This window comes from Notolabrus celidotus, chromosome 12, assembly GCF_009762535.1.
Source record: "Notolabrus celidotus isolate fNotCel1 chromosome 12, fNotCel1.pri, whole genome shotgun sequence".
Classification (NCBI taxonomy): Eukaryota; Metazoa; Chordata; class Actinopteri; order Labriformes; family Labridae; genus Notolabrus; species Notolabrus celidotus.
In genome coordinates, this window is record NC_048283.1 from 12,815,697 (window position 1) to 12,839,836 (window position 24,140).

The 24,140-nt window shown below is 42.6% G+C and overlaps 1 protein-coding gene across 1 annotated transcript in view; it reads right to left on the reverse strand.

The window, feature by feature from the left end:
* erfl3 (Ets2 repressor factor like 3) overlaps nt 1-24,140 on the reverse strand; it is a 62,469-nt gene that overhangs the window by 13,446 nt on the left and 24,883 nt on the right. The window contains exon 2 of the mRNA XM_034697235.1: nt 5,382-5,616. Coding sequence (XP_034553126.1) covers nt 5,382-5,616 — 235 coding nt within the window. The remainder of the gene's footprint in view (nt 1-5,381; nt 5,617-24,140) is intronic.

Sequence of the window (24,140 nt, forward strand, 5' to 3'; positions counted from 1 at the left end):
TTTCCACACAAAGCTCTGCTGCTGTGAGAGGCCTTCTGACCTACAGGCTCAGCCAGAGGGATGAGTAACACTGTGAGTATATGCAGCAGTGTTTCCTGTGCAGGGTTTTGGAGATGTGGTGAGTAGGGTTAGACCTTAAACACAAATTAGTTTTATAGCATTACTGTAAACTTCATTTTGTCCATCCATCTTCACATCCTCTCTTTACTTAACTTACGGTATCTTAAAGAACTGATCGTGCTGACCGTCCAGAGTCAAAGTACTCTGATCATTGCAACCATTCTGTTGTTCCACCAGGTCAGATCATCATTTAACCTGACACATATCAAAACCAGGCCTCACCCAGGTTCATTCAAGCTTCCTTTTCGGTATTGCATTCTACCAAACAGCAACTTTGGGGATTTTTTTCTGTCGTTCACCAGCAAAAGAAAGCAACGAGAACGCACCTTGCTTTTACACAAAGTCAATAGAGAACCCTGATATTTTTTCCCTACTTAAAGACTTAAAGCTGCTGTTGGTAGTCGTGATATAAACATCAGTTCGGGGATAGATTTTGAATGTCAACACTACCCCTCCCCTCTTTGCTCTCGTAAACCCACCCACAAAAGATAGTTGTGTGCATAGACATATAATGAGTAGACGACGCATTAGCTGCTGGGGCACAAGAAATACAGCCGCCATCTTGGTCCGGTTATCCTACCCATGATTCCACCTGTTAACGTATACTGAAGCAGCAGAGACTTCAAGATGCCAGAGCACTGTGCGGCAAAATACCTATCATACATCACATATCACATATCAGAATATTCTAGTACTGTTAAGCCCACTATGAATATTAAATTACGCCAAACCATGTGTCCTGTATCATACCTACATGTATGACGTTTGCAGAAAAAACCCTGCATGAAAATCAGTTTAGTATTCAGCGAGTTATGATTGATTAAATGCGCTGACACTTAATTGCGCCTGCCAAACAGATTACATTGAGTGGAGCGGGTGACCGGACCAAGATGGCGGCCCCACAGCTCGTCAGCGCCAATAGGTAGTAGCGATCGCTGCGGCGCCTACTCTTTATATGTCCATGATTGTGCGCGTTTTATGAGGTAGTGGCTTCCCAGCTAACCAGGGCGATGTAGTGGGGCCGCCACTCGACCAATCATGACGGAGGATTGGAGATTAGCTATGATTGGTCCATCATAACAGACTTTATACATAGGCATTGGAAAACAGAGATTTCGCGATAGTCTCAATTTACTTCACTTACCGATGAGTACTGATGGGCATTATGAACTTTTCTCCAAATCCAGCAGAAAAAAAGTAACGTTTTTGACACCATTCCTACCAACAGCAGCTTTAATTGGATGTAATGTTTTTGAATACCATTAATAACACTAAGAATGTTAGTCAGACAATCTGGTTTATTTACAGCCTCTCTGTATCCAGGAATTCCACAGAACTTCCATTCTATTTATGTTCTTCTCTGCGGGCAGCGTTCCAGCTGAGGCGGCCTCATCACAGTTAAACTCATGCTGGAAATGAAGCAGCAAACACTACAAACATGTGTGCATGCAAGCATACATGGGCAAGAGCCCTGTGTACAATGGTGCATTTGTGTACGTGAATGTGCACATGTGCTGTGTTGTTAATCTTTGCCAGCTGTGCATGGCAGTCCCCCTGACCTCTGACCACCGTGTTGGAGCAAATGCTGGCTGCTGACTGCAGGACAGGGGGCCTGGAGGTCTCTAGGAGCTGGGACCTCTTAGCATGATTACACTCATTAAGCCAGGCAGCACTCTAAAATGACTGATTGGCACCAGGCCTCATTTTCCCGACTCTGCTGTGTGGATCAGTGTAGGTCTCATTAATTAGAGACAGCCGGTGTCAGGACGGGTGAAAGCTCTGCCTTTTTATTTTTATTTGTGGACAAGTTTACTTCCTCAACCTATAGCATACGACTCCTCACGACACATGCAGCCATGACCTTCTTTTCATTCATGAGCGGCACCGAAATAGCGCAACGGCTCTGACCTTTTTGATGCAGTTGACTCCCCGTAACAACAAACTCATTCATCAATAAATTAACAAAACAAGACAAAGAAGTGGAGTGAAACTTCTGCAAACATCAAGCATGTCCACACACACACACGCACGCACACACACGCACGCACGCACGCACGCACACGCACACACACACACACACACACACACACACACACACACACACACACACACACACACACAGCCACTGAGTGTAATCCTCTCAACAGGAGTGGGAATTTCACAGCGGCCGTGGGAGCGGGAGACCAAAGATGACGCATGGACTGAGACTGTCCCCTAAATGAAATGCTAACACACACACTTACACACACTTACACACACTTACACACACATCCGCACATACAATGCAGAAGTCTTGATTTCTGATTAAGGGTATTTCCAGCATGTGCATGGCAGACAGGAAAGATCACAGAGGTAGAAATAATAATTACACAGGCTAAGTGATAAAAAGAACACTTCAAAACCGGGCGTTCCTTTTCAAGTATGTAAGCATGTGTGTGTGTGCTAATTGCCACATGCTGACTGTGTTCTCCTTTAACTAGCAGACTCCAGGTTTTCTCCATCTGAAGGGCACGAGGTGGACTGTTCTCCAACAGTTTGCAGCATATGGCGACAGTTAGCATGCACATGTGTGTATGTGCGCCTCCTGTAGAACTTCATTAATCTTTAGTGCCATTAATCCTCTCGCCACATTACTATTGATGTGCGTCTTGAGAGGCTTCATTTCCAGGGCCTCTTGCGGTGCAGGACTGACGACAGCTCTGGTGTCAATTCAGGTGACTGGATGGACGTAGGTGTGTATGCATGTGTGTGTTGTTTTGTTGACCTGCCCTCCTCGCTATAAGCCTGAAGTGACTTTGCTCAATTTATAGACACAGAGGGAGACAACCTGGCTGCAGGAGGGTGGGTGAGGACACGAGTGCCTGAGGGGAAACTCCTGTGTAGAAAACTTGCTGGTAATCAGCCTCTGAGGCCAGGCCATCAGAGGGTACTAAGACTCGCTATATATAAGCACTTACTGCAGCCTAAGCTCCAAATCTGTTACAGCTCTACAGGATGGACAAGCTATAAATACACGGCCTGGGCATCCATATTCTATTCTCTCTAATTCAGAGACTCTAAATCTGTATGTCCAAGACTGAATGAATGCCTGTGTGTGCGTGTGACTGAGAGAATTGCATGCGTGCTCACACTTGCAGTGCATGTAAGTTAGTCTGTCCTCACCGGATGTGATCCGTAACAGAAGTTATCTTGATCTCACCAGTGTACATTGGCGTCGATAAGCCCTCCAAACCTAAATAAAGCAACTCAATAGATATCCCTGGTTTTAATGGCTCATGATGCTTTCTTTAAAGTGCTTAGTCTAATCTTAGTCAGCATAAACAAGCCGGGGGACACATGACACAGTGAATGAGAGGTGGTTCTTCCCAGTTTAGCACATTATGTGAATATGTGATGTTGTAATACCTGAGGGTGCAGATACCAGTGTCAGAAATGCCTTTATTACTGCCTAAAATAATCCTTGGCAAGATGTTCTGAGATGAATTGATTATTAAAGGGTGTTTAAAATAATCCTTCCCAATTAAAAAACTTTGCATGATTAAACAGTGTGGTCAACTTCTGCTTCAAAGTGAACACATCAAGTACAAACCCAAACAAAATCATGTGCCACTGCCAATCCCCCCCATTCAGTTTGAATGATGAGCACAGAGCAACACCATCATAACACGAGTCATATTTTCATGTGATATTTATACCTGAACTTGAAACTAGGGTCAAAACAATTACAGTGCCAAATAGCTGGCGTAACACATTAATGGGCTTTGCTTAGCTTGCAACCCTGGGTATAAAAGCCTTTGAGGTGTGACCGACCAAACAGGTCAGTGTTGTAACTATACTTGTCCAGGTCAGCCCAGTGGGAAGGCACGAAGCCAGGTTAACTCTCGCAGTAGAGTTATAGACTTAGGTTAGTAGTGCCGAGGTAGATGTAAACAGTACCTGGAGCCACACTGCATCACTTAGGAGATACTTGGCTTCATTGTGAAGAACAATAAAGGATGAACATTTAGTAGTTTGTGGTGACAGAGGAGGGTTGGAATTTGAGGTGATATAGGACTTGTTGTTGTGGAGACACCCTGAGACAAACTGCCCACTTGGGAGCGTCCACAAGAACGAAATCCCTTTATGTGCCTTTTTCCTGTTTGCATTCTTACCTCCAATGAAAACCATGAAACATACACTCACTTCACCCAATGATCCTCTTGTGTTGGATAAGTATGTAGTGTAAAGTAGAAGACAATTGCCTTGAAACAGCATTATCCCAACTAAAATAGCTTCCAGTGTTTCGGTGTGAACACAAGACTATACAAATGTTCCTTTGGTCAGAAAACCTTTACAGCTGGCCTTGTGTATCATTCTCAGACTTCATCTTTACCGCTTCAGTATAGTTAAGGAACTGTTGCTCTGAGCAAATGCATTCACTCTTTTTGTACTTTAAAGAATTTGCTACGTCAGTAACCGCCTCCACCCAAAAAAAAAAAAAACGAGTTGTGCTAACATGGTGGCAACAGAGTCCCTTGATTGCATCTGGCTTGGATACTCTGCTGCTTGCTGTCCCTTGAACGTCTGGGTTTAGGAGTTCCTCTGAGGGAACTCTGCCCTACTAGCTGAGGTAAGAGGTTCTCCTCTCTTGGCAAGAGCAGCCTGGGCCCAAATCCATGAGGTGAAGGGATTGAACCATCAAGTCCCAAGTGCACTATCTAAGACTCATTTGCCTCCTTAAAGGTGACACACAACATCCTAAGTACAAGTAAACCCCCCTGGTAGTTAGTCCATCAAGGCCTCTGCTTTTGCCTGCAGTCCAAGTTGTAACCCACAACAACTCCACATGATTGTGACTCTGTGTTGAGTGATTTTACAGCAGGGTCTGGTTTCAAGGGGGGTCAGGCCTGTCTCCTAACCCATGTGGGTGTCTTAAACAAGATGATTCATAAAGGTCGTTATCAGTCTGAGTCAGAGGTTTTAATTAATGAAGTTTATTTTCTGTCTTTAATTAAAATCTGAATTTTCCTCCACCTACCATTTCTCAAAAAAGAAAGTGCAGAGTAGATTTATATTACAGCTTAAACTGTCTAAATAGACAAGAGCCTTGTGTGTTTTATCTGTTCAATCCTACTGCAAGGTCTGAGTCAATGACTCCATCTTCTTCCGCTTATCCGGGTCGGGTCAATGACTCCTTCAACTAGAGTATGTGGGCTCTTCATGATCAGCGTCTGATACATCTTTGTGTGAATATACCTCCATGCTAGTCCCTGTCATCTTACCTCAGAGCCCTGCTCAGCTTATCGTAGTTCATCTGGGGTTTACACTTCCTCGCCCCCCACAGCCTGGCCACTTCATCAGGGTCCTTGATGACAAACTCGCCGTAGTCCCCCTGCCAGGCAATGACATCATGATACTCTTCTTTTCTGAGCAGCTCCAGGATGAAGTGCCACAGCTGGATCTGCCTGGACCCGGGACTTGACTCTGGCTTGTAGGCCCAGTCTGGGAAGGCGAACCCTGCAAAAAATAGAGATAAAGAGAGAGGGGTGTCAGTGGGTTAGGGAGGACCTCTGGAGCAGGATGAATAACAGTGAATGAAGATGCAAAGAGCACGTGTTTCAAATAAAACACAAGAGACTGCACTGAATCTTTCACAGCTAATTGGCATTTATCTAATCAACCTTGAAAACCTCGTCTGCCTCTGAAGAGAAGTTCAGACAATTGAGAGCTGCTTTAAAATAAGTCAACAGAAAAGACTATTAGGAGTCAGCAGTTGTGGATGGTTCAGGTGAGTGGAGTCTATTCTATGAGGGAAAAGAGGATTATAGGTGTCTCGCCAAGTATAGATCACACACAACAGAGCAGCTTAGTCAGGCACAGAGTGTCCTCATTCATATTTCCCACTGCACATGGCTGTCTTCTCTACTCCCGATTCTTCCCCTGCATTTATTTCTCTACTTTTCAGTCATTTTTTGAGTAATGTCTGTGGGTTATTTTCAAGCAGTTTCTTTTATTTATTGGACAGTTTGACACAGTGAAAAGCAAGAGGGAGGTCAGGGAAAGGTAAAGAGAAGGAAGGGAGGAGAGGAGAAGAAGGCGACAGATCTCCCAAACCGTGGCATGAGAAGCGTTGTACCATAGCTGAATCTGCTGTGTCCTTAGAATGCACACGCAAGTTTTAAGAATATGTCCATAACAAACTAAGAAGAATTGTAAAGTGTATAATTCCACTGTTTCAGATGACACTGTTTTAAAAATGCTTGTTTTTTTTTACCGATTATGGAGATGATGATGCTTTTCAAGAATTATTGCAAGGTTACATTCTCAGTGATGGTCAGGGACAGTGTGATATATTTGGTTGCAGCTAACCCACTCTGAAGGTTCAAATGTCTCAAGGGTTGAAAACCACACGCAGATGTTTGTTGCTAACCTGCATCAACGTTGACTTTGACATCCCAGCAATAAAACAATTAACTTATCACTGCAGCAGAGCAGTCTCGGAATGACTGCTGGTTACAGGCTATAGTTACGGGCTGCTGCTGGATCAAAATATCAAACTTGTTACCGTGGGGTCTGTAAGAAGTGTTTCTGACAGCGTCTGACAGCACCAGAGACTGTATAATCAATGGACGTAGTATCCATGACGTCACCCATCTGTTCTGAAGCGCTGCTTTGAAGCCGTTTGTTGGCAGGAGCCATATTGGAAATGATGGACTCAACTTGTTGAGCTAGTGTGAGGTAAGGAGGCAGGCTTTGAGCCTCCTATAGCTAACAGCTACAGTATTCTCGCCTGTCAGTCATGTCCATAGACTGTAAAAAAAATGGACGTCCGATCGCTCGGCTAGAAGTGAGGCTTCCACAAAAGCTGCTCCCCTTAGTGGCCGGCTGCAGTATAGGTAAAAAACTCTGTCTCCCCCATTCATTTGAATGGGGCTGCGGTCAAGCTTAAAAAAACGTGCTGTTGACCACAGTAAAATCTAACAGCTATCAGATCATGGCTATGTGGTAGATATTTGTTGTTAACAATACATCCTTTATTGATAACATTTCTTATCTATCATGTTTGGCTCCTCTGTTCAGCTTCATGCATGCTAAGCACGGGCTATGTTGCTATGTTGAGTAGCGGATAAATATGAACATTCAAACAATCTCACTATAAAAACAGCTCTGGTTTAGCACAGTGTAGGTGACAACAGACTGAGAGATGTTTAACAGGATGACACTTGGTAGAGTTACCAGCTGATTGTGTTGACTGCTCACAGGAGGAGGCTGTGAGGCTTCAAAATTTCCTGTAGACTTCTAATCATCACAAGAGTTGATTTATATTTTGTTAATCACCTGTTGTTATGCTGATGTTGTCGCAAATGTCACACCTAAGATGTAATGACTTTTTTCTGCTGGGCTAGGTAGAACAAAAAGAGGGTGAAGGAGAAGACTGAGCGTTGGTTTAATGTGGAGACATAGGTCTATACAATAATGTAGAAATAATCTAAGTATGGTATCAAGTTATTGCCAGTAAAGCGCTGGTTTAATTACAGACTGCAGATTATAGAATCAGACTTCTGTATAAACCACATTGTTTGAATGTCATCAGGTCACCACCTCACCACATCAGCCCTTCACAGGAAACATACGCTCCACACACACACAAACCGAAACTACATTACTAAAAGTCGTATTGTTAGAGGGCTTCATGGAACTGTTGGGCCCATGCATGAAAAACCTTTCCACCTCTCCTACACCTCTTTCCTCTCATGCAGTCACTCTTTCCTACGACCGGAGGAAAACAACATGACCAGTCATCTCTCCTGTCTGTCCCTCCATCAGCTCTCCACCCGCTGCACAAAGGAAACGCAGAGTAGGAGACAGAACGAGACCGTGGGTGTGGGTGTATGACTGTTTGTATGAGCATGTGTGTGCCCAAATGTACAAGTTTTGAAAAGAGTTTATGTGCCAGTGTGCGTGTTTGAAAATGTTTGTGCAAGTCTCCCACTAACATTCTGTTGCCTGGGCGGTCAAGAAAATCTGACACGACCGAGCAAAATAAGACTATCACAGTGTAATGTTCAGCCAGATTTAGCCTGGACTGGATTTTATTTTATCAACAGTCCTCCTCACAGCGCTGATAAACACACAAGTGAGGAGGCGGAATTAGAAAAAGAAATAGCATCCAGGCTGCTTAAGTGAGCCTATCAGTCCCACTGATGTTATTTTATAATGTTTGGTGCAACGTTCAGCATCGCATTACACCAAATAACCAGAAAAATTGAGTTACCTGTCTGATGTAATGCAATGCAACACAAGAGTCCTTCAATACAAGCTACACTTTGTTGTGCCTGCTTCTTCAATTGTTTACATGTTGATTGGATTCTGTACCCAGGCTGTATTATTGTCCTGCATTTAAATCAATATACATTTTTCTTTTCATATTTCTGCAACCTTTTTTAACCCTCCTGTTATGTTGCGGGTCAAATTGACCCTTTTAAAGTCTATTTTAAGCAATACCTTCCAAACCAGCTAAATGCAGCATACAAATCGGGGCAGCATGTGACAGAAGAGATGTTGTGTTAATTTATCAACATCACTTCATAAAAAAATTCTAAATTTAAAAATAAAATAAACAAAAATCTATATCATGTAAAACTATTGTATTTATATTTAGGTCTTTCCAATGTGAGTTTAAAAAACGTTAACATGAATTTTAATGAAAAATGAGTGAGCTATCATCATTGAACCATGATCTGTTAGAATTAAAGACCACTAATGGACCAAATCTTGATTTAAATGGTTAGTAATGGAGCTAAAAATTAGATTAAAAAACGTTTATTGGGATTTTTTTGGGTTCTGACACTTTTGGATAATTGAATATGTATATATTAATATAGAATCAAATTGACCCGGAACATTATTGCTGTTCCAGAGAAACAAACATAACAGGAGGGTTAAATATATATGCAGATAGTTAGACACACCCTGAGGTATAAATTACAACTTTACAGTAGCCAGTGATTAAATCTGTAAACTTGGGTACTTGTTTACGTGAGAGTATATTACTTTAAGCTTATTTACATTATTTTACTGATCTGATCTTATTTTACAGATAGTATTTTTATTTTTATTTAGAATTTTTGGATTTGTGTTTAGGTTTATATATTTATTGTCCTTACTGTCTTGTTGTGTCCTGTCTTGTTGTATCCTTACTGTCTTGTTGTGTCCTTACTGTCTTGTTGTGTCCTGTCTTGTTGTATCCTTACTGTCTTGTTGTGTCCTTACTGTCTTGTTGTGTAATGTCTTGTTGTGTCCTTACTATCTTGTTGTGTAATGTCTTGTTGTGTCCTTACTATCTTGTTGTGTCATTACTGTCTTGTTGTGTCCTTACTGTCTTGTTGTGCCCTTACTGTCTTGTTGTGTCCTTACTGTCTTGTTGTGTACTGTCTTGTTGTGTCCTTACTATCTTGTTGTGTCCTTACTGTCTTGTTGTGTCCTTACTGTCTTGTTGTGCCCTTACTGTCTTGTTGTGTCCTTACTGGCTTGTTGTGCCCTTACTGTCTTGTTGTGTCCTTACTGGCTTGTTGTGTCCTTACTGTCTTGTTGTGTCCTTACTGGCTTGTTGTGTCCTTACTGTCTTGTTGTGTCCTTACTGTCTTGTTGTGCCCTTACTGTCTTGTTGTGTCCTTACTGGCTTGTTGTGTCCTCACTGTCTTGTTGTGCCCTTACTGTCTTGTTGTGTCCTTACTGTCTTGTTGTGTCCTTACTGTCTTGTTGTGTCCTTACTGTCTTGTTGTGCCCTTACTGTCTTGTTGTGTCCTTACTGTCTTGTTGTGAAGTACCAGTTTTCCATTCACCACATCAAATTCTTTGCTTACTTGGCAACAAAGCTTTCTTGAACCTTGAATCTTGAATCTTTTATGTATATCTTTACTTTCTGGAAAATGCTTTGTCACTTTGACTAACTGCAAAACATGTTTAAATTTTGCTCTGTATAAAAACTTAAATACATTTTTTTTAAAGCAGCCAGTGATGCAATCTGCACCCTGACATATTTTAGAGAAGCTGATTTTTTTTACAGATAATAATTTACAAGAGATCATCTCTTATGTATACTGCGCTTGATAAGCTGTATGCGCTGAATTTTTTTCTTATCTTAATACAACCAAAATATGTGATACATCCTCTCTAACCTGTATTATGTGGGTGCTTGTGCTGCTGCAACACCTGAGTTTCCCCTCTGAGGATCAATAACGGCTTACCTTAGCTTATATAAGGCTAGGATGAAGCCAGTGTTTGCAATGTGTTTAACTGCAGCATGCAAATGGCAACAGAAGAAACGAGATAGGCTTGGCTGGAGACTGGGATACAAACAGGCCCAAATCATCAGATTATGGATGCGCAGGCCTGTCGATGGATTTGCTGGCTGAGAGCCTGAGGCGTAGATAGATAGCCCTGATAATCTCTGCCGCACTAGCATTTTCTGACCATTTAGTCACTGTTGCATAACATTAAATAATGTTGGTAGCACATCTGCCAGACATATATGAATGTATGAGTGTTGCTGCTCATTAACAGGAGATACTAAGTGTGCTTTTATTTGTTTTCATGCTATGCAGAAGGACAACTAAGAGCAGGCACACACTGATGTTTCCAGCTTTGTTAAAAATAGGCTGAAAGGAAAGTTATCTTCCTATGTGTCTTCTTACTCATCAAGCGTAGGCAACCATTTCTTGGTTGTTTTCCTCCAATCACAAAGATGTATATGGGAGGCATGGTCAATGAATCACTCGGCTGCCCCACCTACTCACGAGTCATTTTGCGATGAAAAAATAAAGACTTTTGAGTATCAGTCAAAATGTACAAGATGCCTACACATTTTCCATCTTCCACATTCCAGACTGGGTTTATCAGTGTTGGTGGTTTATGAGAGAATTAACTAACAGGCTGTGCAGACAGCTTAGGCTCTTTATTCAAACTATGGATTATTGTTCTTTATAACAAACATCATGATGTGTGAAGTGACCATGGGTGTAAAACAGCACAAACTGCACCGTCTGTGTCTGTAGTTGCTAAGACTTTCCAGGCTTGTACAGTGTTGGTAGCTGCTAGCATGCAAATAAAAAACACACTCTTTCCACCCTCCTCCATTTTCACTTCTTAAACACTTTAAGTACACTACAATCACAAAGGAACACATGGTGGGGGGCAATCATTAACAGACCAGGCCGAGCATGCCCGTCCAACAATAACACATAATCACACACATGCTCCTTCTGCAGAGGACGACAAATTATTTACAAATACAGGAAAGAGACAGTGGCTATGTGGAGGCAGAGGACGGTTAAATGAACACCCGCCAAGCGCCAATGGTGGGTAAAAAAAATCAGTTTGGCTTGTAAAACAAAAAAACACACCCGCCAGTGGCCGATGGTAAATTTTGTATTGCCTGTGAGGTTTTGTTTTCATACTTTCGCCAATTTCTGCCGACTGTCAGGCTATTTTGACCCTCGCGGCACGCCATACTTGTGTTGTGATTTTGGTACGTGGGGAACGGTGTGACGTCAGCTCCTGGAGTTCTATTCATTCCTTTTGCTTGAAGAAGCACGACGGGAAGAGCGTTTTGAGGAAGATGTGGTGACACATTCCCGGCGTGAAGCCACCACAAACAAAAAGGGTAAACAAAGAGGCCGGAGACGATCAAGAAGAGGAACAGACAGCTAAACGGAGTAAGTATAACCTAATAAAATAGCAATAATCTAATTGTATCTGTACATAACTGTATTCTTTAAGTGATGCTTAAGTTGGATTTTCATAATACAAACGTATGGTAATTAGAGGTGTGAAAAAATATTTAAACAGCAATATATATATATATATATTTTTGACCTCCAATATGTTATCGATATTTCAACTCTTAATATTGGTATTTTTGTAATAGTAAAAATTTACATTTTGGCCGAGTTGGAACTAAAATACAACTTCAGTATTTCAAAAACAATAAAGTGGAAATGTTTTCAATCAAATAGTTTTGACTTAATTTTTTCGTTCAATTTTGAGTAATATTGTGTGATTTACATATACGCCATCCCTATTTTTTCTTAGTTTACTGTGTAGAATATCGCAATATATCTCAATATTGTGATATCCTGATATATCAAGATACTATCGTATCGTGACCCAGGTATCGTGATGCGTATCGTATCGTGAGGTTCTTGGCAATACTCACCCCTAATGGTAATTATTTTAAATGAAATAAGGCATGATTTTTTTTATTTGGCCGGTGAAAAATATTTTTGGCCGGTACATTTTTGGAGGTCGATAGCCAATGGCAGATTAGGTAAAAAGTTAATTTTACGCCCTGGTTGCAACACTGAATGTACTCAGGGGCGACATTTGAAGGCTGTTTGTCTTGGAGTTTAGAGTGCAGCTGCATGTGAGGAGGAGGTTGCTTAAAAATGAACAAGCAAAGCTCATCAAACAGCGACGATGTGGATCGAAAAACAAGAAAATCACATCATGACTTTTAAAAGCGACTGTCAGAGTCTGTGGACCTTTGGAAATGACTAAGTGGCTGTCTGTCAAGATGGGTCTGTAATGATCTTTTTGACTTTGGAGGACCTCAGAGGTCACCACACACACACACACACACGCACACCCACATCATATTTCATTTAGGTCCCTGGGTGAAATGGATCCCATGTAAATACTTGGAGGACTGGCTGTGTGTGAATACAGGCAGGGGGACATTCTCTACCTGGAACGCACATGATGAACTGTCGTCATCACTGTCATATTTCAAAGCAACCATGTAGATACCGTGTGGAGGGGGGGAGGGAGAGGTTTGAGTACTTTACATATGCACTGCAGGGTGTCTGATACTTTGTATAATCAGTTTACCTGTCAAACCCCTCACATCAAAGAGCCCACGTGACCTGTGCATGGTGTTTTAGCAGTGTGTGTGTGCGTGTGAGTGCATGTGTGTGTGATGGTAAGGATTATGTTTAGAGGAATGCTGAGAGCAAGAACAGGTGTCTTTGTCCTTCTCTCAGAGCCCAACCCAGGCTGAGATGTCCTGACTCACACTGGATCAGCTATCACATACACACACTCGCACTGATCTGTTTCATCAGCCTCGCACACCCGATAGGAGAATTTCGGTGGGGAATTTTTGGAATTTGCGTGTGTGTGTGTGTGAGGGGGTACGATCTGTGTAAAGTTGTGCGTCAGGATAAAGAAGAGAGAGAAGAGTCGTGGAAGAGCCTGCAGAGCACGACGTAACCCCCCCCCAACACCACACTTAACCTTCCTGACCTCTACTCTCCCTCTCTTTGGCTTCTTTCCCATCCTCATCCCCCTCACCCTCCATCACTACCTCCCAAGGGAGACACCAGATAGCCATTACAGCATGCATGCACAAGCCTCACACACTCTCACCCACACATAGACAGACTTCAGCATCAATAATGTAGAGACTGGCGTGGAGGGTTGACGGTAGGGGTGCGCCTAATCTCTGCCCTGGGACACTAGAGAGTGCAAGTGCGTCAAGAGGTGAGTGTGTGCGTGTGTTTGAGTGTGTGTTGGGGAGTTGGGACAAGTGAGGAGCAGGTGGTAGAAAGTGATGCAAAAGGGACCAAGAGGAGGAGGATGATAGGAGGGAGGAAAAGAAGAGGGGGGGCTGGAAAGAGAAGAAGGCAAGACGAGATGGGTGAGAGAGCGCGAGGACAAGCGGAGAACAGTGAAAAGAAAGTAGCAGAGAGAAAGAGAGGGGGAGGGAGAGCGGGGAAACAAAAGTGGGAAGGGAGAGAGAAAGAGAGACAATGGCAAGAGCGGGAGAGGAGAGAGAGGGGGTGGATGGAGAGGGGAGGAAAGAGGAGGAGGGGAGGTTAAGGGAGGGATGAGATCATAGCTCGTCTGGTAGTCTGTTGTCATCTAGATCAGATTGCTTATCCCCCCCTCTCCCCCTTCATCCCTCCCTCCTCCTCCTCCTCCTCCTCCTTCTTCTTCTTCCCTCCATCCCTCCCTCCCTCCTTCTCCTCCTCCTCTCCAGGAGTGCGGATGCCTCTTTTCCTCTGTGTGATCTCGGTGGCAGGCCCCTAGCAGACTTCTAACACCGCTGCTATTCCAGCTATGTGCACCAGTCCAACAATGATCTCCACTCTCTTAATACACGCACAATGAGAGAAGAGAGGAGGGGGGGGGGCAGAGGAGATGAAAGAAACTGATTGAGAAAAGATTGAAAGGAAAAAAAAGAAAGAAAGAGAAGGAGGAAGAAGAAGAAGAAGAAGAAGAAGAAGAAGAAGAAGAGACCTGATGCTGAGCTGTGGTGAGCTGAGCAGAGTGTGATGTCTTGGTGAAGGGTAACTTCTGGTCAACTTCAGTAGATAACATTGCCCTAGGATTGCCTTTTTATGCCTGCTCCATTTAGCAAGTTACACATGAGTTCTTGTCCTACTTTTTGGAGTTCATAATTTATCTGAATTGCTGATGCGGTTCTGTCTTGTGTTCTCTCGAAAGCCCTTCTGACAACACTACAGGGGAATATCACAAACCCTGAGCCTTCATGATGTGAGGAAATTGTGCCATGTGCAACAACATCACTCAATTTGCCGATGACATTATGACTTAAAATAAACCAACATTTGAAGTGCGCTCATCTTTTTATCAGCTTTTTCTGCTGATGTGCAAGTTTTACAAAGTTTCTGCTGTAGACCCTTCTGAACACAAAATAATAAATAAAAAAGTTTCTCTTCCTAGCTTCTTTCGGTGGCATGTCCACTGCTGCCGTTTAGTGCCCATAACCTCAGTTTCAGAGCGCTTATCACCAGCGTTTACTGCTACTAGGTAACGAAGGTCGAAAAAAAAGTAACTTCCATGTCCCGTTAGGTCTGTTTTTAAGTGCTCTGTATGTTTCATACATGCTTTCATTCAATGGCATTTTAACATGAAACTTAAAAAAAAATATTGATAGAGATCGTGTAAGAGCATCAGCAGCAGCTCTAAACCAGGAAATCATATCTCGACAAAACGAGTGATGACTATTCTCCTCCGCACGGACCTCTGCCATTGCGTTGACAAAGATGATTGCAGAAGTCCCGCCCCTTCTTGATTCTGATTGGTTGGTGATCAAGAAGTGACATTGGTGAGCGCGGCGGTGTTCCAAAAGTTGAGCTATTTTCAACTGAGAGCTGATGCTGAGAGCGTTTTTGCGCTGAGGGTACTGAGGGCTGTAAATGTTGAATCACATTGAGTTTGAATAGAAAACCGTCGATGCCAGCGCCAAAAACGCAGGCAGTGGACACGCCCCCTTAACCCTTAACCCTTAACCTTACCAAAGTGGTGATTTGGACACCTTGCGGAGTGTCTGCTACTTATTTGATGCACACATCCAGGAAAGTAACTGCCTCTGAGGGGTGAAGTGTTTCAGGTCTGTGCATGTTTGCTGGGTTAAACAAGAAATTTGAAGATGTCATCTCTCTTGCTCCTGGGATAATTATAGCACAAATTATCAGAGAATTAATCAATGACGGAAATAGCTTTGCTCTAAAACATTTTTACAACTTCACAGCCTCCGAGCCATGACCTGAGACTGCAGTGCCAAGGAGGGCGAGAGCTGATGGGAAGCAGGCAGAGACAGACGGGCAGTCAGAATAAGTAGCAGAGTGAGAAAAGAGATGAGGAGGAGAGATTCCCAGAGCTGCGAGAGCTACTCAGCAGCAAATCAACTGACAGGCCAGTGCCAAACTAACAGTGGAGCTGCAGACTCAGGCTTTTTACACAGGGCCGGGGCCTCTGAACAGCCATTAGTGGCAGTTGGCTGGTACTGCGCTACTTTAAACCAACTCAGCTTTAACGTGGATGTGGGAAACAACTGGTGCAAGTGTGCATGAGTGGGTGAGGGGGGTGAGGTCACTGTCGGCTCAGAGAGTCTGTAATAAGCAGTAAAAATTATATGAGACATTCAGTATTTGCCTATAGCGCACTCATTTAACAGGAGACACAGCATTGTCTTTGTCACAGACGCCTGGATAAGTGAAACTGCCTGAAGCGCCGAACTCAGGGAACAGAGAGGACAGGAACACAAGACCAGGAGGCGGAGGGGTGGGATAGAGGGATAATAAAAGACTTTGGAGGGTGAGACAGAGAAAGTAAGAGTGAATGGAGGCAGAGAAAGAGGAGGCAGGGATCTGCAGGAGGAGGAGGAGGGTAATCAGAGCCCATACGCCTGAATCCCAAAGTGTCTGGACTATTCCCACCAAGTCCATTAAAAATTCATTAGGCCAATACTCGAGGAAGGCTGGAGAGTGAGACACACAGAGAAAAAGACAGAGACACAGGAGAGAGAGAAAAAGTTCTGGATACTAGAGGAGCAGGAAAAGTCAATAATCTCTAAATGAAATGTCCCCTGGAAGAATATCTTTTTAATCTTACTTTGAGGTATTTTTTTAGTTGTCTAAGTTGCAATGTGAGATAATAAAAGTTGACATGTCAAAGTTATAAAACACAGTGGAGGAATCTACTGGTTATTTCCTTTATTGACTGATTGAATGTCTGGTTTATAAGAAGACATTAACATTTCTCAGAAACTTAACATCTAACATCGCCAATGTCTCCAGAATATTCAATGGGTAATCGCAGCAAGGTCATAAAATCATCCTTTTTCACATAAGAACAAATACCAAAGTGAGACATGTTTCTGAAAAGAGCTTCACGTTTGGGTGGAATCAAATGCTCAAAGCAGCCATTGTTGGAAATGTCCAGTGGGCAGGCAGATCAGGAGAACAACTCTTTGTGTTAAGCAGAGTCTCTATTTGAATTCCTCTCAGGGTTATTTTAAAGCAGAACACAAAACACCCACAGCACCTCCTACATATTTATGTTGATCAGGTATCATAAAGACTGTATAAAGACATGGAGGTCATGAAAGCTCTGCAGAGTGAAGCCAAAACAGCTGGAGCTCCCACTACTGGCTGGCTGTTGTAATAGGAATTGACGACCACCTCCTCCATGTTGACAGATGGAACATGGGTCAAACTTTAAAATCAGAATACACACCAAAGAGATTTTACTCAAACATGTTTCCTGTCACCATTGTCAGTTCTCATTATGCTGATTTATGTCCAAACACAACATTTTGGGAGAAATCCGGAGAAAGGTGTAGTTGAGAAGTTTAGTTTAGTAACACAAATGTGGCTTTTGTGGTGCTGTGCATCAGAGTGAAAGACGCAACAAGAGTCAGTAGACTTTACGTTGCACTGGGTTACTTTTTTGATTTGATACAAGAAGCTGTAAAGACCGTGGGGATCTTTTCTTATGTGTCGGTAATAGAGCTGGGCGATATTGAAAAAGATGTTATCACGGTAACATTTTTCATATCAGTCAATATTGACAATTTTCACAATGAATATTAAATCATTCTTTAATATCATTTTAAAGGCAGATTTTTTTCTCCTGAGTGAAAGTTGAAGAAACCAGACGATTTGTTAGCTTGTATTTGGATTTAGTATTCTAGTGAATAGCCAAAATATCTTAACAAATGAAGTTTAGTGTCCTTTCTTATCATGCATGTTTTCACTCTGCTTTGAGCTGGTAGGTTTTGCATTTTCCTCGGTGTCACTGTCGCTTGTTTCAGCTGTGTTTACATTCCGCTCCAACCTCTTTAAGCTCCGCCTACCTCTCACCTTGCGACACGATTGGCTGTTCCATGCAGACTTCCCTTTCCAGTGGTTGGGCGGTGTAATTACAGGTTTAAATATATCAAAGTTTTATCGTACATTTGTTATATTTATATTGAGAAAAATAATATCACGATAATTATCGTTATCGTTTCATCGCCCAGCCCTAGTCTGTAAGTTAAATGTGTGTTTTGGTTGTCAAAGGAGACGTCAACACTACTGTTGCACCAGCTGATCCTTACTGCACAGACTCTAGCTCAGAATGTGCAAACTGCCAGTGCCTGTCTCCGGTGGTATTAATGCATCTATGCTGAGCAGGACATTGAGGTAAGTTGTCAATTTGCATATACTCTCAATGAGTTGTACAACATATATAGGCTAGTTTAAGTGATTATGAAGGCTTGTGATCATTCTGGTCTTTGTGGGTTTTCCTACATTGGACTCTTCCTCAGAAGTGTGGGTTGTCGTATTTCTTCATTTCCTTCAAGGAAATCGTCTCTGTTGGAGGTCCAACAACATACATGGCCCTTCCGCCTAACTTGAGTGCCAGTGACGGGGTTTAAACACATAACATGTTAAGCCTAGATGGCTGCTCAACTATTCCTAGAGGTCATGACAGTTTACTTTTTCTATAGGCTCTTTGCAGCCATATAGCTGCAGAGGAGAGAAGGAGCATAAGAGAGGAGAGTGCTCTGTGGCCTTGGAGGGGCCAAAAATAGCGCCACACACACTTACACACACTGGGGTTATTGTTCAACGGTGGGAGAGCAAGAGGGAGAGGGCGACAGAGAGAGAGAGAGACGAACACACAACATGGATGGAGAGAAGAGGGAAAGTACAGAAGTGCTCAAGGAGGAAGAGGAGGCGGCGGCGAGGAGGGAACAAGTGGGACAGAGAATGAGAGGGACATGACGTAAGATGAGCGATTTAGTCTCCGTGCCTCGCTCTCTGCTCGTGGCCGTAGAGCTTGTCTAAGAGCGAACAGACGGACGTCTTTTCCAGGAAATTGTAGGGGAGGAGCAAGGGGGAGAAAAAAAAAATATCCATAGGGATCTTCTCTTCCAGAACAAGCTCCTCTCCAGCAGCCATCCTCATCTAATTCACATGCTCGACTGAGAGACTGTACACGGCATGTTAGGTCACAGCATGGTTCAAATACCCATGAAGTGAAGGAAAGCTTTGAAGTGTATGGCAAAGGGATTTATCTCTTGTAGATCTGCACCAATAGATTTGTGTATTTAACCAATAAATTACAAATAACTTTACAAACCCGCTTTTTATTTATATGTACTTTGAAACTCCTCTTATGTAGATTTGTGATCCCTCGTTTTGATAAATCCAAACAAAACTTCTATGAGAAGAAAGTGGATGTTAAACTCTGCTGACTTTAATATGAGCTTGAGAGAGGGATGTCTGACTTTCAAAGATGTTGCACCCGCTGATAAAACTTCATCTGAGGCTGTGAGTGTTTTAGTATCTCCTCCTGGGACAACTTAACACCCTACACAGGCCGTGTAACTAGCAACATGTACACACAACGGGCACTTCTACACCTGGGAGCTCCAAGAAAAGGCACAAACACACACGCTCCTCTGCTGCTTTTTCACACGGGAACAGGTGGGCAAAAAGAGCAAAAGAGTCAGCAGCAGCCACAAACACAAGTAGGACAGAAGCACCATGTGAACAAAAACAGCGAGCAGAGTCCACACGTCACGCCCCGAGGCTCTGCACCTGATGCGCTCTCAGGTGGGCCGGACAACTGGACTTCCCTCTGAGTAATCACACTTATAAACAAGCCTGGTGGGAGAGTGTGTGTTTGTGTGTCAATGTGTTCCCCAGAGTGTGTTAAGAGGAGCAGAAAAATATTGTGTCAGTGGGGGAAGAGTCCTGTTGCTCTCTGGATGCTGTTTGGTATATTTACTCTCACCAAAGTGATGCTCTGCTCCCAGGACATTAACCCCTCTACATGGACACACATGCACACTCTCACACACTGCAGTCTTACACACCAGCATGCAGATAAAATCTCAAATGTAAAGCCTGAAAGTTGGAATGAAGAGGATTTGTTCCCTTCAGTATGAGGGAGTACGCTGGTGAAAGCATTTTTATACGACCCCAAAAAGTCAGTTAATAAATGACTAAACAGAAAACAGTGTGGAGCAAAGTATGTGAAAATAAAAATTAAAATATCTGAAATCATGTTATTCACTTGGGAGTGTGTAGATGTTTTCTTCACACTGGGATTAGGGAACATTAAGTTGACAAAACTCAAGTCTTTGGATCAGAATCTGTATCTGGAAAGGAAATAAACCTTCTGTTACAGCTAGGGATGCACAATATTATCGGCACATTATTGGTATGGGCCGATTTTGGCTTTAAAATGAACTATCGGACATGGGCCAACACGCCGATATCTGCCGATATAATGAACCGATAAAATAATGGGCTGCTGCACACATGTTGGGCTCATGTTTTAAGTTTAACTTGAATTTAAGCAGCAGTCTGTAAGGTACATGTAGCTGACTAATTTAGGCAAATTTACTGTCAAAGGGTAAACTATTTAATTTAATTTGGGTTTAATTGCTGTACAGTTGCACTTTTCACATGTTCCCTGTGAACAGAGGTTAGGTTTACTTACTATGTCAAATGTGAAATTGGCCAAATTTGCCCTGGTTGTGGGGATTGTTATGATTGTCTCAGGGAGAGCATCATCAAAGTTTTAAGTTGGATGTATCTTTTTGTATGAATTTTGTTTGAAAGCAACTGTCAGTTGCAGTTTTAAGTATTGAGTATTTTTCTTATTTTGCACAATAAATGAATATTACATAACAAATGTAATATCACCATAATGGTGTGCGCTAATTCCAATACAGAAGAGAATTGCGGGTAAACAATATTGGTATCGGTATCAGTAATCAGCTAAATGAATTGCAAAATATCGGCATATCGAATATCGGCAAAAAATACAATATTGTGCATCCCTAGTTACAGCGGTGTTATTAACATTATATGACAAAATTTAGGCTTGTGTCAAACTGAATGCTCAATCTACACAGGAAATAGGATGAGTGGGAATAATTCAAATCTTGCACTGCAAATATTTTGCAGGTCAAACTCTTCATTCTCACCTTTACCCTAAAAAGTAAAAACAGAATGAAATTATGACTCTGATGGGTTTGGTAAATGTCTGTCTTGTGTAATTTTCCCATGATGGCCTGATAATTTCCTTCAAAGTGACTTTTCAAGGAAAGCTGTTAAGGCTAACACGAGTGTGTTAGAGGCCACAGGCGCCTCTCTTCTCTTTCACTCTGTTGCTCCACCTCGCAGGCTGCTGTTAATGTACTCTGCAGCCAACAGCTTGGCAGAGAGCTGCCAGATGACACTTCACCTCTGGTTCAACAACATACTGCCTACACACACTAATGCCTGCAGGAGTGTGTGTGTGTGTGTGTGTGTGTGTGTGTGTGTGTGTGTGTGTGTGGTAGAGTGTGTGTGTGTGTGTGTGTGTGTGTGTGTGTGTGTGTGTGTGTGTGTGTGTGTGTGTGTGCGCGTGTGGACAGCTCTGTGTGTGTAGGAAGGGAGACTTTTGTAATATATTTATATCTATATGTGTATTGTCTAGATTTGATCAATTCTAACAAAAATCAAGTTTTGATTGAAATTAAATATCTATATGTATTTTACCAAGGTATTGAAATATTCATCAGTTTGATGATTGTTTTAGGATTTCTTGAAGAAATTATCAATATTTGAAGGTCCGGGCTTGTTAACGCTGAATATCAGATGTTACACGTGACAATCAATGAATGTGTTTTGAATTTTTGGAAAACTTCAAAAATGCAGTGAATGAGGCATGAGGATGTACATTTTTTAAATACTTACAGCTATATGTGATTATTTTATGACATTGTGTGGACGATCATGAATAAATCATCATTGGAATAATTCAAATGTGAAATAGAAGTAGATATAAAATCATGTAATTAATTTAGGCTTAAGGACTGTGATGCAATGACTGCATAATAAATGGACTGTCAACCACCAGTCTGTAAACATGTTTATTTTTGCTGCAAAGAGATTTTTGAATTGGTGTGTATGTGGTTTCCGTTGTTTCTGCAGCCAACCACAAGCGGACACTCCATGAACTGCTGTTTTTAGCACTTCCGCACAGGCTTCATGTTCTAAGAATGGAGTTTGCTGCTTTTTTCAATACCCAAATATTTCGTGCTCTAGGCATGCAGCTGTGATCCCTGTCACTATCGGTTCCCAGGGTCAACAGGTCAAAAGGTGATTTTTACCACACAGTAGTAAATAAGGTGTGACGTGATGGACCGTATATTTGCCGGCTGTTTGTGCTTTGAGTGTGTCTGTGTGTGTTTCTAAGAGATAGGTGGCACTTTTGGGAGGTGGTTTCCTGGAATGTGCCACTATAGCGGGACAGGATGTTAGCAACTGTTGTGCACCACAACAACAGGTCTGTTTCCTGTGTGTGTGTGTGTGTGTGTGTGTGTGTGTGTGTGTGTGTGTGTGTGTGTGTGTGTGTGTGTGTGTGTGTGTGTGTGTGTGTGTGTGTGTGTAATTTCCTCTGATATGCATTATAAGAATCAAATCCCCTCTTAGAAATAAGAAGCATCACTACTTAGAGGTGATTGCTTTCTCTGAAAACGTGTGCAGATCAAAAGAGACAGAAAGACGGAGCAAACTTGTTGCACTAGACCTTCTTTTAAACACATAAGTGTGCACTGATATGAAACTGAGACCCTGTATACACAATCGTGTCATTTAATATGTATATTTACAGACTCACTTAGGAGTGCATGTGACAGCAGGTTCTGTAGGAGCCTGAATTTCCAAACACAAATGACAAACACAGAGCTTCAACCCCCTGAAAATATACACAGAACCAGAAAAACAAGTCCACAATAGCAGCTTCAGACTAAAACACCCTGCATGTGTGTATATTTATGTGTGAGTGTGTGTCAGTGCTGACTCAGTGCGTGAACGTGCTTGTAATTCAGCCTTCACAACGCAAACTCTCCTCCATTCTCTCTCTCTCTCTCTCTCTCTCTTTCTCTCTCCCTCTCTCCCTCCCTCTCTCCCTCCCTCTCTCCCTCCCTCTCTCTCTCTCTCCCTCTCTCCCTCTCCCTCTCTCCCTCTCCCTCTCTCCCTCCCAGTGTCTCCTAGCAACGAGACACTTAAGGCCTAAAAATAACCCCCAGAAACGAACAGAACAAAAAAATAAAGCATAAACGGCAATTAATCCTTTCAGGCCGGGAACACGGACTCAAATAGAGCAGGTATTAGAAAGGAAAAGAGCAGGGCAGGAGCAAGCGGGTGAGAGATGGAGAGATGCAGAGAGAAAGGAGTGGGAGGGCTGAATCTGCCAGCAACAGGTAGTCGTCAGGAGACAGAGATCTGCGCTACATGACAGTGTGTGTGTGTGTGTGTGTGTGTGTGTGTGTGTGTGTGTGTGTGTGTGTGTGTGTGTGTGTGTGTGTGTGTGTGTGTGTACACGCCTGAGTGCATGTGAGTCCCCACTAGCCTTGGCTGGGAACTAGACAGAACTTTTCCACCCTCTCCAAAAGCCAGGGCCGCTCAAGGCAAACAAGGCTCCAGTGTAAACGAGGCCGGCGGTCCTGCAACAAGCTGGCAACACGTCCCGAGTTAAACCGAGTTTGAACAGAACAACACGTCAAAACACCCAACAAGCCCTCCCTCTCTTGTACAGCCAGCGCTTTTATTTTGATTTTTTTGTTTTTTTTTACTCTCCTTCTCCCTCCTCGTCCTACAACGTTATGAAATAAACAATGTTACGAAACAGAGTAAAAAGACAACTGAGTCATGAGCGCACACAGAGGCCGGCTGTCTAGTGTCTGAAGCCGACACATTCCTCAGTGGATTAAAATTCTGGATGCGTGATGGCAAGTGAGAGACGAAGCAGCCAGACACCTGATCTTTACACCAGACGACTCACAGTTCAGCAGGAGTTGTTCTTTTAAAGTCAGATTAAGACTTTGCAGGGTATGCATAAATATCATGTATATCTCACCTAATGTTTCCTTGCTTTATGTCCCCGCTTTGAGTCAAACTTTCAAAGTGGGCTTTGATTTTTAAATCACTGGCTTCTTTGGAACACTGCAAAAAGTGTTCTTGTCCCATTACTAGAACAAATGTCCTACTAGACTTAATTCAACTGACACATTTGCTTGACAAGCCTGTAAAAAAGTATTTTTTCAGGGTCAATACTAAGACCTGAACTGCTTGTTCTGCTTTAGCTCGCTTGTTTGTACTTATAGGATTTAATGTGATGTTTAGAATTCTATTGGTGATCATTGCAAATAATGTTTTGAATGAGGTTTGAGGTGCAAAGAGGAGAAC